The sequence below is a fragment of the Carcharodon carcharias genome, chromosome 2 (genome assembly GCF_017639515.1).
Source record: "Carcharodon carcharias isolate sCarCar2 chromosome 2, sCarCar2.pri, whole genome shotgun sequence".
Taxonomy (NCBI): domain Eukaryota; kingdom Metazoa; phylum Chordata; class Chondrichthyes; order Lamniformes; family Lamnidae; genus Carcharodon; species Carcharodon carcharias.
In genome coordinates this window covers 234,766,756-234,780,212 of record NC_054468.1, presented here as the reverse complement: position 1 = coordinate 234,780,212, position 13,457 = coordinate 234,766,756, and the positions used below count along the sequence as shown (strand labels likewise).

The following is a 13,457-nucleotide window of genomic DNA, read 5'->3' as shown; positions in this document are numbered from 1 at the left end:
GTCACTGGGTCAAAATCCTGGAACTCCCTCCCTAACAGCACTGTGGGTGTACCTACACCACATGGACTGCAGTGGTTCAAGAAGGCAGCTCACCACCACCTTCTCAAGGGTAACTAAATACTGGCCCAGCCAGCGATGCAGACATCCCCAAATGAATAAAAAAAAAGGACAAGGATTGGGTGCTGAATATTGAGGGGGTATATGACATTCAGGAAGAATAGGAAGCTCGGTAAAGGTGGAGGGGTAGCACGGTTAATCAAAGAGGGCATTGTTGCAATAGTTAGAGATGACCTTGATTCAGGAGATCAGGATGTAGAATTGGTTTGAGTGGGGATGAGGAATAGTAGGGGAAAGAAGTCACTAGTGGGAGGGGTCTACAGGCTCCCTAACAGTCACCACAATGTAGGACAAAATATAAAAGAAGAAATGTGTGCTTGTAACCAAAGGACGGCAATAATCATGGGTGATTTTAATCTACATATAAACTGGAAAAATCAGATTGGCAGTAGTATCCTGAATGAGGAGTTCTTAAAATGCTTTCCAGATAGTTTCGTAGAGCAGCATGTTCTGTAACCAACCAGAGAGAAGGTTCTGTTAGACTTAGTATTATATAATGTGGCAAGATTAATTAACAACCTCAGAGTGTAGCCACCCCTCAGTAGCAGCGAACACAATATGATTGAAAGGGAGAAGGGTGGGTCTGAGGCTGGTATTTTAAACTTAAATAAGAACAACTATGTGGGGATGAAAGCTGAGCTAGCTGAAGTGAACTGGGAAACTAAGGCTAGAGGATAGATCAATAGAGAAGCAGTGGCAGACATTTAAGGGAATATTTCAGAATATTCAGAATGAGTACATTCCTACTATAAAGAAAAAGTCTAAGGGGAGGATCCACCATCCATGGTTAACTAAAGAAGTTAAGGAAAGCATCAAACTTAAGGAAAAAGCATATAACTGCGCAAAGATGAGTTACAGGTCAGATAATTGGTCAGAATATAAAGAATGGCAGAGAATGACTAAAAGGTTAATCAGGAGAAAGAAATGAGAGTATGAGAGGAAGCTAGCTAGAAATGTAAAAACAGATAGTAAGAGGATCAGTTTTTACTTGGTTTTAGGCCTGTTCATGAGCGTGTGTGACATACAGCAAGAACTGATGTGATCAGGGTAGTCATGATCCTGCAGGATGTCTCTGATGTGCCTTATTTCAGCATGCAAGCTTTTAAAAATCTCTGAAGGTCTTGGTGGACTTATTAATTCTGAATTCAATGCACACATCTTGACATAAATACAAGTTGTAAAACTGTTGTGATAACCTGACCAAGTTTCCCTCGTGGATCTGATCTGCCTGGCACACATCACCTGCTGTGGCATTACAAGCCCCTTGCAGTACCTGCCTGCCACTTTGTACATGAGCTGTTTAGTCGTTTGGCAGAACTTGAGCATCACTGAAAAGGAGAGGCATTTTTTGTAGAAGCTTTTCACCTTGCACTCATCAGGACAATTCGCAAGAAAATACCAATGTCAGGGGGAAACAACATAGTTACGCTGTATGAGAAGAGTGCGCTGATTGATTGTAATGTGAATTCTGATTGGTAGAGACATTGCCATGGAGAATGCAGCAGTTGATTGGGACTGACAGTTAACTATCAAGCATTGCTTGAAGTTTAAATAAGGCAGCTTGACTCTAATTGGTAGAAAGGGCTGGTTGGGTAGGGTCTGTACCCTGCCCGTTGTGAACAGCGGCTGGGACATGATGTTTGATACGATCCACCAGTCTTTGAGACATACGGCCCACATACCCAGCATCACACTGACGCTGAAATCCATATACCACATCACTCATTTGTGTGATGTCTTTTTGGCTTGACAGCAGCATCCTGTTAGTGGTGAATACACTCGTGTTGCTACTGCAAAGTAGCAGAGTGAAACAGCTAGCTTCACCTGTTACTCAATGTTTTTGAGATACCTTTAAAAGCTAAATTAAAATATTTATTAACAAAAGAAAAGATGTCAAATACATACATAAGATTCCAGTTACTTAATACTATAGTAAATACTAAAATTCCTACCTAACCTGACTCCCAAATACTCCCCCTTGTAAGGCAACAGTCAAAAAATAGATTTTACAGTTAGAAAACCTGACCAGCACAATTTATCACCTCAAAGGACTGGATGCAGCAAACTCATGCAGACATGTTGGGGGCATTTCTGAGGTAGTTTCGCAAAGTTAGACAGATTTTTGATTGACAGGGGATTCGAGGGTTATGGGGGACAGATAGGAAAGTGGATTTGAGACCACAACCAGATCAGCCATGATATTACTGAATGGCAGAGCAGGCTCGATGGGCTGAATAGCCTACTCCTGTTCCTAAGCCCTACATTCCTAAATTCCCTCTTTCTCTGGCACTGGCTGGAGTTCCAGTCTCCTTTCTTCAGGGCTGTCTGGAGTTTGTGACCCCCCACCCCCACCCAGACTGTCTGGAGGTCTTCTCTCCCTCCCCCGGAAATGTCTCTAATTCCTATCTCCTCTCCCCCTGGTGAATTGAAGACTGAGCTGAGTGGTGCCACGAGTCTAAACTAATTGATGGACCTCACTCTGTTGTTAAATACACTACTCAGTGTGGTACTGAGCACCCCCACAGAGCAGGAGGAGTTCAGTTTCCTTCTGCAGCATGTGCTGAGTTAGATGACCTGATCTGATTATAAACTTGTGCCTTATAATAAATGTTAATAACGTGACATATCCTGAAGTAGATGGAATGGTAAGTTTCTGTCCATTGGGAGAATTCAGAGGGGGCCACATTGTTCCAATATCTAACTGATGATAAAGGTACAACAAAAACAAAAACAAAAATAGCTGGAAAAACTCAGCAGGTCTGGCAGCATCTGCAGAGAGGAACACATTCAAGTCCGAATGACCTTTCAGCAGAATTTTTTTGCTTTTATGAAGGTAAAGGTGTTTGCTACTTCTCAGACGCAAACACATTGACAACAGGTTCTGATCAGGCACAGAGCGACCTGCCTGATTAATGAGAGTGTGCGGTGGAACATGTACAGACATTCATGGTTACCATTTGAGGTCGGTGGGCAGATACTGCAGACGAACAAACTCTGCTTTCTTTTTGCAGTTCAGAAGGATGGACAGTCCCAGCCTCTGGAAAGCCAGCCAACCACACACAATTTCTCCACACCGGACAGCACAGCTCTGTCTCCCTTCTCACAGGGTGAGTGCAGTTTTGGGAGGGTGTGCGAGGACGAGGGTGCAAACAGCATTTCCATTTGGCTGCCTGTTCCAGAAATCAGCCAGTCACCATCGCCAGTGGATTTGTTGTTTACTCCCCTTTCTCGGAGTTAACAAGATCCAGTTATTACCTCCTGATACGGTCTGCTCCGAGTTATTGTTCAAGTTAGTTTCCTGGTCCATGCACAGAGTTAACACTCAGCAATGGAAGTCTGGTAAAAGTTCATGCAATAAAATGTCTTCATTTGTATAACTTGAACTAAAGAGTCCAACAGTTCAGCTCTCCCTCACTACTGTCCCCTCTGACCTCTGACAGTGCAGCACTCCCTCAATACTGTCCCCTCTGACAGTGCAGCACTCCCTCAATACTGCCCCCTCTGACAGTGCAGTGCTCCTTCAATACTGCCCTCTCTGACAGTGCAGCGCTCCCTCAATATTGTCCCCTCTGACAGTGCAGCATTCCCTCAATACTGTCACCTCTGACAGTGCAGCACTCCCTCAATACTGTCCCCTCTGACAGAGCAGCACTCCCTCAATACTGCCCCCTCTGACAGTGCAGCGCTCCCTCACTACTGCCCCCTCTGACAGTGCAGCATTCCATCAATACTGCCCCCTCTGATAGTGCAGCACTTCCTCACTACTGCCCCCTCTGACAGTGCAGCGCTCCCTCACTACTGCCCCCGCTGACAGTGCAGCGCTCCCTCACTACTGCCCCCTCCGACAGTGCAGCACTCCCTCAATACTGCCTCCACTGCCAATGCAGCACTCGCTCAATACTGCCCCCTCTGACAGTGCAGCACTCCCTCAATACTGCCTGCACTGCCAATGCAGCACTCGCTCAATACTGCCCCCTCTGACAGTGCAGCACTCCCTCAATACTGCCTCCACTGTCAATGCAGCACTCCCTCTCTACTGCCGACACTGCCAATGCAGCACTCCCTCACTACTGCCCCCTCTGACAGTGCAGCACTCCCTCAGTGCTAACCCCTCTGACAGTGCAGCATTCCCTCATTACTGCCCCCTCTGACAGTGGGGCACTCCCTCAGTACTGACCATCCAACAGTACAGTACCTCCTCAGTACTGACCCTCCAACAGTGCTGCATTACCTCAGTGCTAACCCCTCCAACAGTGCAGCACTCCTTCAGTACTGACCCTCTGACAGTGCAGCACTCCCTCAGTACTGACCCTCTGACAGTGCAGCACTCCCTCAGTACTGACCCTCTGACAGTGCAGCACTCCCTCAGTACTGACCCTCTGAAAGTGCAGCACTCCCTCAGTACTGACCCTCTGACAGTGCAGCACTCCCTCAGTACTGACCCTCTGACAGTGCAGCACTCCCTCAGTACTGACCCTCTGACAGTGCAGCACTCCCTCAGTACTGACCCTCTGACAGTGCAGCACTCCCTCAGTACTGACCCTCTGACAGTGCAGCACTCCCTCAGTACTGACCCTCCGACAGTGCAGTACTCCCTCAGTACTGACTCTCTGACAGTGCAGCACTCCCTCAGTGCTAACCCCTCTGACAGTGCAGCACGCCCTCAGTGCTAACCCTCTGACAGTGCGGCACTCCATCAGTACTGACCCTCTGACAGTGCAGCACTCCCTCAGTACTGACATTCTGACAGTGTAGCACTCCCTCAGTACTGACCTTCTGACAGTGTAGCACTCCCTCAGTACTGACCTTCTGACAGTGCAGCACTCCCTCAGTATTGACCCTCTGACAGTGCAGCACTCCCTCAGTACTGACCCTCTGACAGTGCGGCACTCCATCAGTACTGACCTTCTGACAGTGTAGCACTCCCTCAGTACTGATCTTCTGACAGTGTAGCACTCCCTCAGTACTGACCTTCTGACAGTGCAGCACTCCCTCAGTATTGACCCTCTGACAGTGCAGCACTCCCTCAGTACTGACCCTCTGACAGTGCGGCACTCCATCAGTACTGACCTTCTGACAGTGTAGCACTCCCTCAGTACTGATCTTCTGACAGTGTAGCACTCCCTCAGTACTGACCTTCTGACAGTGCAGCACTCCCTCAGTATTGACCCTCTGACAGTGCAGCACTCCCTCAGTACTGACCCTCGGACAGTGCAGCACTCCCTCAGTACTGACCCTCCGACAGTGCGGCACTCCCACAGTACTGACCCTCTGACAGTGCAGCACTCCCTCAGTACTGACCTCCGACAGAGCAGCACTCCCTCAGTACTGACCCTCTGACTGTGCAGCATTCCCCCAGTACTGACCCTCTGTAATCCCTGAAACATCCACACCAATCGGGTGTTACAATAACAATAAGACAAAGGGGCAGAAACAAATCCACAGCTTTCTCTAGTTTAAGGTGGAAATGTTGCAACACAAAATACTAATTCTTTCCCTTTACTTCTCTCTGTATAGATGATGAAAGACTCACTCTCTCTGTACCCAGAACCCTCCAGGAGACTCCTCCAGAACCACAGACCCGGCAACAACTCATGCAATGTGAGTATCAGCAAGGGAGCTGCATCTAACCCCGTGCTGTACCTGTCCTGGGAGTGTTTGATGGGGACGGTGTTGAGGGAGCTTTACTCTGTATCTAACCCGATGCTGTACCTGTCCTGGGAGTGTTTGATGGGGACGGTGTAGAGGGAGATTTACTCTGTATCTAACCCCGTGCTGTACCTGTCCTGGGAGTGTTTGATGGGGACAGTGTAGAGGGAGCTTTATTCTGTATCTAACCCCGTGTTGCCAGTCAGCGTGATATCACTCCATGATGTATGGTTCTCTCTCTGTCTCTTGATGCAGATTTAACGGAGATAACCTTTGACCCGAACACAGCCTCTGACTCACTGCATCTGTCGGATTCCAGACGACGTGTGGTCAACACACACCCTGAGCTGCAGAATTATCCAGCCCACGCAGAGAGATTCACTCGGATCTGTCAGGTCCTGGGCGAACAGGAGTTCCCTGATGGCCGCTATTACTGGGAGATGTCAATCACTGGGGCCCCGGTGATGGTTGGCCTTGCTTATCGCCAAATCAACCGCAGCAGCCGTGGTGCTGCCTCCTTCCTGGGGCGCAACCAGGTTTCATGGTGTCTGGAGCTGGCCGAAGGCAGTGGGATTGCCTGGCACTCTAACAAACCAAGTGACCCAGTTCCTGCCCCGTACCAGTGCCTTGGCCTCTACCTGAGCATTCCTGGCCAGACCTTGACCTTCTATGGTATCACTGACATCGCTGTCCCTCTGCATCACTTCCAGGCCACCTTCACCCAGCCCCTGCTCCCCGCCTTCCAAATCAACAGAGGGTCCAGCATCCAGATCAAGCATTAGCACCTGAACCCCAAGATCCAGATCCAGAACTGGAGCCTGAACCCTCAGATCCAGATGCAGAACTGGAGCCTGAACCCCAAGATCCAGATCCAGAACTGGAGCCTGAACCCTCAGATCCAGATGCAGAACTGGAGCCTGAACCCCAAGATCCAGATCCAGAACTGGAGCCTGAACCCTCAGATCCAGATGCAGAACTGGAGCCTGAACCCCAAGATTCAGATCCAGAACTGGAGCCTGAACCCCAAGATCCAGATCCAGAACTGGAGCCTGAACCCCAAGATCCAGATCCAGAACTGGAGCCTGAACCCTCAGATCCAGATGCAGAACTGGAGCCTGAACCCCAAGATCCAGATCCAGAACTGGAGCCTGAACCCCAAGATCCAAATCCAGAACTGGAGCCTAAACCCCAAGATCCAAATCCAGAGCTGGAGCCTGAATCCCAATATCCGAATCCAGAACTGGAGCCTGAACCCCAAGATCCGAATCCAGAACTGGAGCCTAAACCCCAAGATCCAAATCCAGAGCTGGAGCCTGAACCCCAAGATCCAGATCCAGAACTGGAGCCTGAACCCCAAGATCCAGATCCAGAGCTGGAGCCTGAACCCCAAGATCCAGATCCAGAGCTGGAGCCTGAACCCCAAGATCCAGATCCAGAACTGGAGCCTGAACCCCAAGATCCAGATCCAGAGCTGGAGCCTGAACCCCAAGATCCAGATCCAGAGCTGGAGCCTGAACCCCAAGATCCAGATCCAGAACTGGAGCCTGAACCCCAATATCCGAATCCAGAACTGGAGCCTGAATCCCAATATCCGAATCCAGAACTGGAGCCTGAATCCCAATATCCGAATCCAGAACTGGAGCCTGAATCCCAATATCCGAATCCAGAACTGGAGCCTGAATCCCAATATCCGAATCCAGAACTGGAGCCTGAATCCCAATATCCGAATCCAGAACTGGAGCCTGAATCCCAATATCCGAATCCAGAACTGGAGCCTGAATCCCAATATCCGAATCCAGAACTGGAGCCTGAACCCCAATATCCGAATCCAGAACTGGAGCCTGAACCCCAAGATCCAGATCCAGAACTGGAGCCTGAACCCCAAGATCCAGATCCAGAGCTGGAGCCTGAACCCCAAGGTCCAGATCCAGAACTGGAGCCTGAATCCCAATATCCGAATCCAGAACTGGAGCCTGAACCCCAAGATCCAGATCCAGAACTGGAGCCTGAACCCCAAGATCCAGATCCAGAACTGGAGCCTGAACCCCAAGATCCAGATCCAGAACTGGAGCCTGAACCCTCAGATCCAGATGCAGAACTGGAGCCTGAACCCCAAGATCCAGATGCAGAACTGGAGCCTGAACCCCAAGATCCAGATGCAGAACTGGAGCCTGAACCCTCAGATCCAGATGCAGAACTGGAGCCTGAACCCCAAGATCCAGATCCAGAACTGGAGCCTGAACCCCAAGATCCAGATCCAGAACTGGAGCCTGAACCCCAAGATCCAGATCCAGAACTGGAGCCTGAACCCTCAGATCCAGATGCAGAACTGGAGCCTGAACCCCAAGATCCAGATCCAGAACTGGAGCCTGAACCCCAAGATCCAAATCCAGAGCTGGAGCCTGAATCCCAATATCCGAATCCAGAACTGGAGCCTGAACCCCAAGATCCGAATCCAGAACTGGAGCCTAAACCCCAAGATCCAAATCCAGAGCTGGAGTGTGAACCCCAAGATCCAGATCCAGAATTGGAGCCTGAACCCCAAGATCCAGATCCAGAGCTGGAGCCTGAACCCCAAGATCCAGATCCAGAGCTGGAGCCTGAACCCCAAGATCCAGATCCAGAACTGGAGCCTGAACCCCAAGATCCAGATCCAGAGCTGGAGCCTGAACCCCAAGATCCAGATCCAGAGCTGGAGCCTGAACCCCAAGATCCAGATCCAGAACTGGAGCCTGAACCCCAATATCCGAATCCAGAACTGGAGCCTGAATCCCAATATCCGAATCCAGAACTGGAGCCTGAATCCCAATATCCGAATCCAGAACTGGAGCCTGAATCCCAATATCCGAATCCAGAACTGGAGCCTGAATCCCAATATCCGAATCCAGAACTGGAGCCTGAATCCCAATATCCGAATCCAGAACTGGAGCCTGAATCCCAATATCCGAATCCAGAACTGGAGCCTGAATCCCAATATCCGAATCCAGAACTGGAGCCTGAATCCCAATATCCGAATCCAGAACTGGAGCCTGAACCCCAATATCCGAATCCAGAACTGGAGCCTGAACCTCAAGATCCAGATCCAGAACTGGAGCCTGAACCCCAAGATCCAGATCCAGAGCTGGAGCCTGAACCCCAAGGTCCAGATCCAGAACTGGAGCCTGAATCCCAATATCCGAATCCAGAACTGGAGCCTGAACCCCAAGATCCAGATCCAGAACTGGAGCCTGAACCCCAAGATCCAGATCCAGAACTGGAGCCTGAACCCCAAGATCCAGATCCAGAACTGGAGCCTGAACTCCAAGATCCAGATCCAGAACTGGAGCCTGAACCCCAAGATCCAGATCCAGAACTGGAGCCTGAACCCCAAGATCCAGATCCAGAACTGGAGCCTGAACCCCAAGATCCAGATCCAGAACTGGAGCCTGAACCCCAAGATCCAGATCCAGAACTGGAGCCTGAACTCCAAGATCCAGATCTGGAGCCTGAACTCCAAGATCCAGATCCAGAGCTGGAGCCTGAACTCCAAGATCCAGATCCAGAGCTGGAGCATGAACCCCAAGATCCAGATCCAGAACTGGAGCCTGAACCCCAAGATCCAGATCCAGAACTGGAGCCTGAACCTCACAATTATCAACAGGGACATTAGATTGATCAGGGTGGCACCTGACTGAGTCCAGAGAGGGAGATGGAAGGGAATGGGGAGGGAAGGAGGGGATATCAGGGAGAGGGAATTTGGGATACAGGGAGAGGGAAGTAGTGTGTGTGAGGGAGGAGGAGTGGGGTTGAAGGGTGAGGGAGGATGGGTGGGCGAAGGGTGAGGGAGGAGGGTGGGGGAGAAAGGTTGGGGACGAGGGGTTATGGGGAGGAGGAGGGTGGGGGTGGAGGGTGGGGGGAGAGTAAGGGAGGAGGTGTGGGGGGAGGATGGGGGAAGAGGGGTGAGGGAGGATGGGTTGGGGAGGAAGGTGGTGGAGGAGGGTGAGGGAGAAGGGGTTGGGGGGGAGGAGGCTGGGGGGAGGGAGGAGGGTGAGGGAGAAGGGGTTGGGGAGGAGGAGGCTGGGGGGAGGGAGGAGGATGAGGGAGGAGGGGTTGGGGGGGATGGAGGGTGAGGGAGGTCCTTTATCTCTCTGAAGTTTCCTGGGTTACAAACGTGGGGCAGGAAATTTGCAGAACAGGTTAAGTGTCCTGAGATGCTGGCAGCATCTGCTCTGTGTGTCTGTAGGAAAATAACCAAAAGGAGAACTGGGCTAAACCACAGGGAGTGAGTGGGACATGTCACATCCTTAAAATAAACCACAAACCACTAACCGGCAAGGTGGGTCCGAGCAGATTGAGTAGCCTTGCTGTAACATGGGGCTGCTCTGGTCCTGTAATGATGTTGTCCAGCTGGGTGGGACTGCACTCACCTGGTTCCATTTTTATCTATTTAATCACAGCCTGTGAATCACTTGCAATGGCTTCTCTTCTTCCTCACCCATTGTTACCTTTGGTGTCCCACAGGGACCTATCCTCGGTCTCCTCCTCTACCTGCTGCCCCTCGGCAACATTATCTGAAAGCACAGTGTATAATTTTCACATGTATGTTGGCAACACCCAGCTCTCCCTCACCACCAGCTCTCTCGACTTCCCCACTGCCGCTAAACGATCAGGCTGTTTATCCTACATCCAGTACTGGATGGGCAGAAATTTCCTCCAGTTAAACATTGGGAAGACTGAAGCCATTGTTTTCAGTCCCCATTCCACACTCCGTTCCCCAGCTACCGTCTCCATCCCTCTCTCTGGCAACAGTCTGAGATTAAGCCAGATTAGTCACAACTTTGCTGTCACATTTGATCCCAAGATGAGTTTTTGACCTTATACTCACACCATTACTAAGTCCGTCTGTTTGCAGATCCATAACATTGGCCGACTTCTCCCCGTATCAGCTCGTCCGCTGCTGCAACCCTCACTCATACCCTCTGTTACTTCCAAACTCAACTATTCCATGTCCTCCTGGTTGGTCTTCCACATTCAACCCTCCAAAACTCTGCAAAATCTCTGAACTTGCAGCAGATATCGTTCCCCTGTCACCCTTGTGCTCACTGACCTACATCGGCTCCCAGTCAAGCAATGTCTTGACTTTAAAATTCTCATCCTTGTTGTCAAATCTTCACCTCTCCACATCTCTGTAACTTCTACCAAAAGAACAATCCTGTGATGTACCTGTACTCCTCCAATTCTGACCTCTTGTCCATCCAGGGTTTTAAACACTCCACCATTGGTGGCCATGCCTTCAGCTGCCTGGACCCCAAGCTCTGGAATTGCCTGTTTACACCTTCCCGCGTCTCTACCTCACTTTCCTCCTTTAAGAAGCTTCTTTAAACCTCTCTCATTGGCCAAGCTTTTGGTCACCTGACCCAATATCTCATAACGTGGCACAGGGTCACAGTTTGTTTTATAATGTTCCTGCGAATCACCCTGGGAAGTTTCATTACATTAAAGGTAGGCACTATATAAATATGTTATTGTTCTAGTTCAAGTTGCTAATGAACAATACTGATTATCTAGAACCATAGAACACTACAGCACAGAAAAACAGGCCATTCGGCCCTTCTAGTCTGTGCCAAAATATTATTCCACTAGTCCCATTGACCTGCACCCAGTCCATAACCCTCCAGACCTCTCCCATCCATGTATCTATCTAATTTGTTATTAAAACTTAAGAGTGAGCCCGCATTTACGTCAGATGGTAGCTTGTTCCACACTCTCACCACTCTCTGAGTGAAGAAGTTCCCCCTAATGTTCCCCCTAAACCTTTCCCCTTTCACCCTAAAGCCATGTCCTCTCGTGTTTATCTCTCCTAATCTAAGTGGAAAGAGCCTACTCGCATTTACTCTGTCTATACCCCTCATAATTTTGTAAACTTCTATCAAATCTCCCCTCATTCTTCTACGCTCCAAGGAATAAAGTCCTAACCTGTTTAATCTTTCCCTGTAACTCAACTCCTGAAGACCCAGCAACATCCTAGTAAATCTTCTCTGCACTCTCTCAATCTTACTGCTAGTCCAGCAGAACGTGCATGCTGTGTTTGCTCACATTCTTTGCAAAAGGAAAGTTACCGTCATTTCAACTCTAAGAATAATGTAGCACAGGAAGAGGCCATTCAGCCCGTGGTCTCTATGATGGCTCTTGGAGACATCCGGTTAATCCCAATCCTCTGCTCTTTCCCTTCAGGCTGATAAACTTTCCTCTTTCAATTCCCAGTTACCCAATTCCCTTTTGAAGGTTCCTATTGAGCCTGCTTCCACCACTCTTTCAGGCAGCACCTTCCAGATCACAACAACTTGCTGTGCTTAAAACATAAATTCTCCTCATCTCCCCCTCTGGTTCTTTAGCCAATTATCTCCAGTTTCGCCTTATTTACTTGATTAAAATGCTCTGTGATTTGGAACAGATTAATTAAATCTCCCCAACCTTCTCCACTTTTAACCATCCTTATCAGATCTGAGCCTGTGTAAGTCTCCAATCCCATTGACTTTTAACTACCCTCTGGAGTGAGTGAGCAAAACCCTCAAATTGTATTAAATAGCTCGTAGCAGTTCCAGAGCACGGTACAAACATCACTGCCTCCAGGTAACCAGGATGGTCAGTGAGGCTGGATCCAGAGAATGAGAAACTCCAGGAAGATGGATAGTTGGTATCCCATTAGCACAGCTTTCCTTGTGCTCTCTCTCTCTCTCTAATCCAACAGTAGATTTCAAACAGCAGAATCTACAAAGGAAACAGAGACTGAAGATTTGATCAAATCAGTTTAATGCTGTCTAAAATTTCAAGATGATGACATGGCAGCATGAAGCCAGTACTCAGAGTCACAGGGATGTCACAGGTCAGCTCTCAACTGGGAGAAGAGAGAATCTATAGGGTTACAGACAATTGACAAATAAATGAGAATTTGGGATTAAGTGGGATGGAAGGGGGGATTGGGGAGGGTGGGAAATGCTGATGTGCAATGGTCTCCTGCCCTTCAGTCAGGGGGTGGGGGTGGGGGTGGAGACGCTGTGTTGGAAGAAGCGGTAATATTTTTGGCTGACTTAGTTTGTGGTGGAGATTTGTGGAAGCTATTCAACCCCAGTGGGGAGCAGCATCACAGATAAACAGAGGCATTGGTGTGTCACATGGTTAGCACAAGAGGCAGAAGTAAAAAAATGAGTCACAATCAATAAACAGAGAATTTAAAGCAATGTTTCACTTTGATGTCAAGCCAGAGCTCTGGAGAAGCTTTATGTACACAAGAACATGGAGCTCTGGTGCCTGAAAAGACAAAGATAATGTAATTTTATGACTGAACATGTTTATAAAAATACTCAGTCAACTGGTCAAAATGGCCTAAAGACTTTGAAAGCTGCGAGGGTGACACAAACAGAGAGGTTGACTGTTCACTGAGCGATCGTACAACATTCCTTGTAACACATTTGTGTCTAACAGGTGTGTGGTTAATGGGGGTATTGTAATGGGGGTATTGTTCAAACCCAGTAAATACATTGATAAAAACAAAAAAACTGCGGATGCTGGAAATCCAAAACAAAAACAGAATTACCTGGAAAAACTCAGCAGGTCTGGCAGCATCGGCGGAGAAGAAAAGAGTTGACGTTTCGAGTCAACTCTGTCGAAGGGTCATGAGGACTCGAAACGTCAACTCTTTTCTTCTCCGC

At 49.0% G+C, this 13,457-nt stretch overlaps 2 protein-coding genes across 5 annotated transcripts in view; both read left to right on the top strand.

The window, feature by feature from the left end:
* LOC121272039 (E3 ubiquitin/ISG15 ligase TRIM25-like) overlaps positions 1-6,548 on the top strand; it is a 66,609-nt gene extending 60,061 nt beyond the window's left edge. For all 3 annotated transcript variants that reach the window (XM_041178433.1, XM_041178443.1, XM_041178424.1), the window contains 3 exons: positions 3,129-3,224; positions 5,635-5,718; positions 6,022-6,548. In XM_041178433.1, the coding sequence (XP_041034367.1) occupies positions 3,129-3,224; positions 5,635-5,718; positions 6,022-6,548 (707 nt within the window). The remainder of the gene's footprint in view (positions 1-3,128; positions 3,225-5,634; positions 5,719-6,021) is intronic.
* On the top strand, positions 6,494-9,482 carry LOC121272029. 2 transcript variants are annotated; one of them, XM_041178405.1, is made up of 2 exons: positions 6,494-6,563; positions 6,630-9,482. In XM_041178405.1, the coding sequence occupies exon 2, from the start codon at positions 6,669-6,671 to the stop codon at positions 9,438-9,440; it is 2,772 nt and encodes a 923-aa protein (XP_041034339.1). In that variant the 5' UTR covers positions 6,494-6,563; positions 6,630-6,668; the 3' UTR covers positions 9,441-9,482. The 2 variants fall into 2 exon arrangements, with proteins under 2 accessions (XP_041034339.1, XP_041034347.1); XM_041178413.1 differs by lacking the exon at positions 6,494-6,563 and having other exon boundaries at positions 6,603-9,236; positions 9,330-9,472.
* Positions 9,483-13,457: the final 3,975 nt, after the last annotated feature.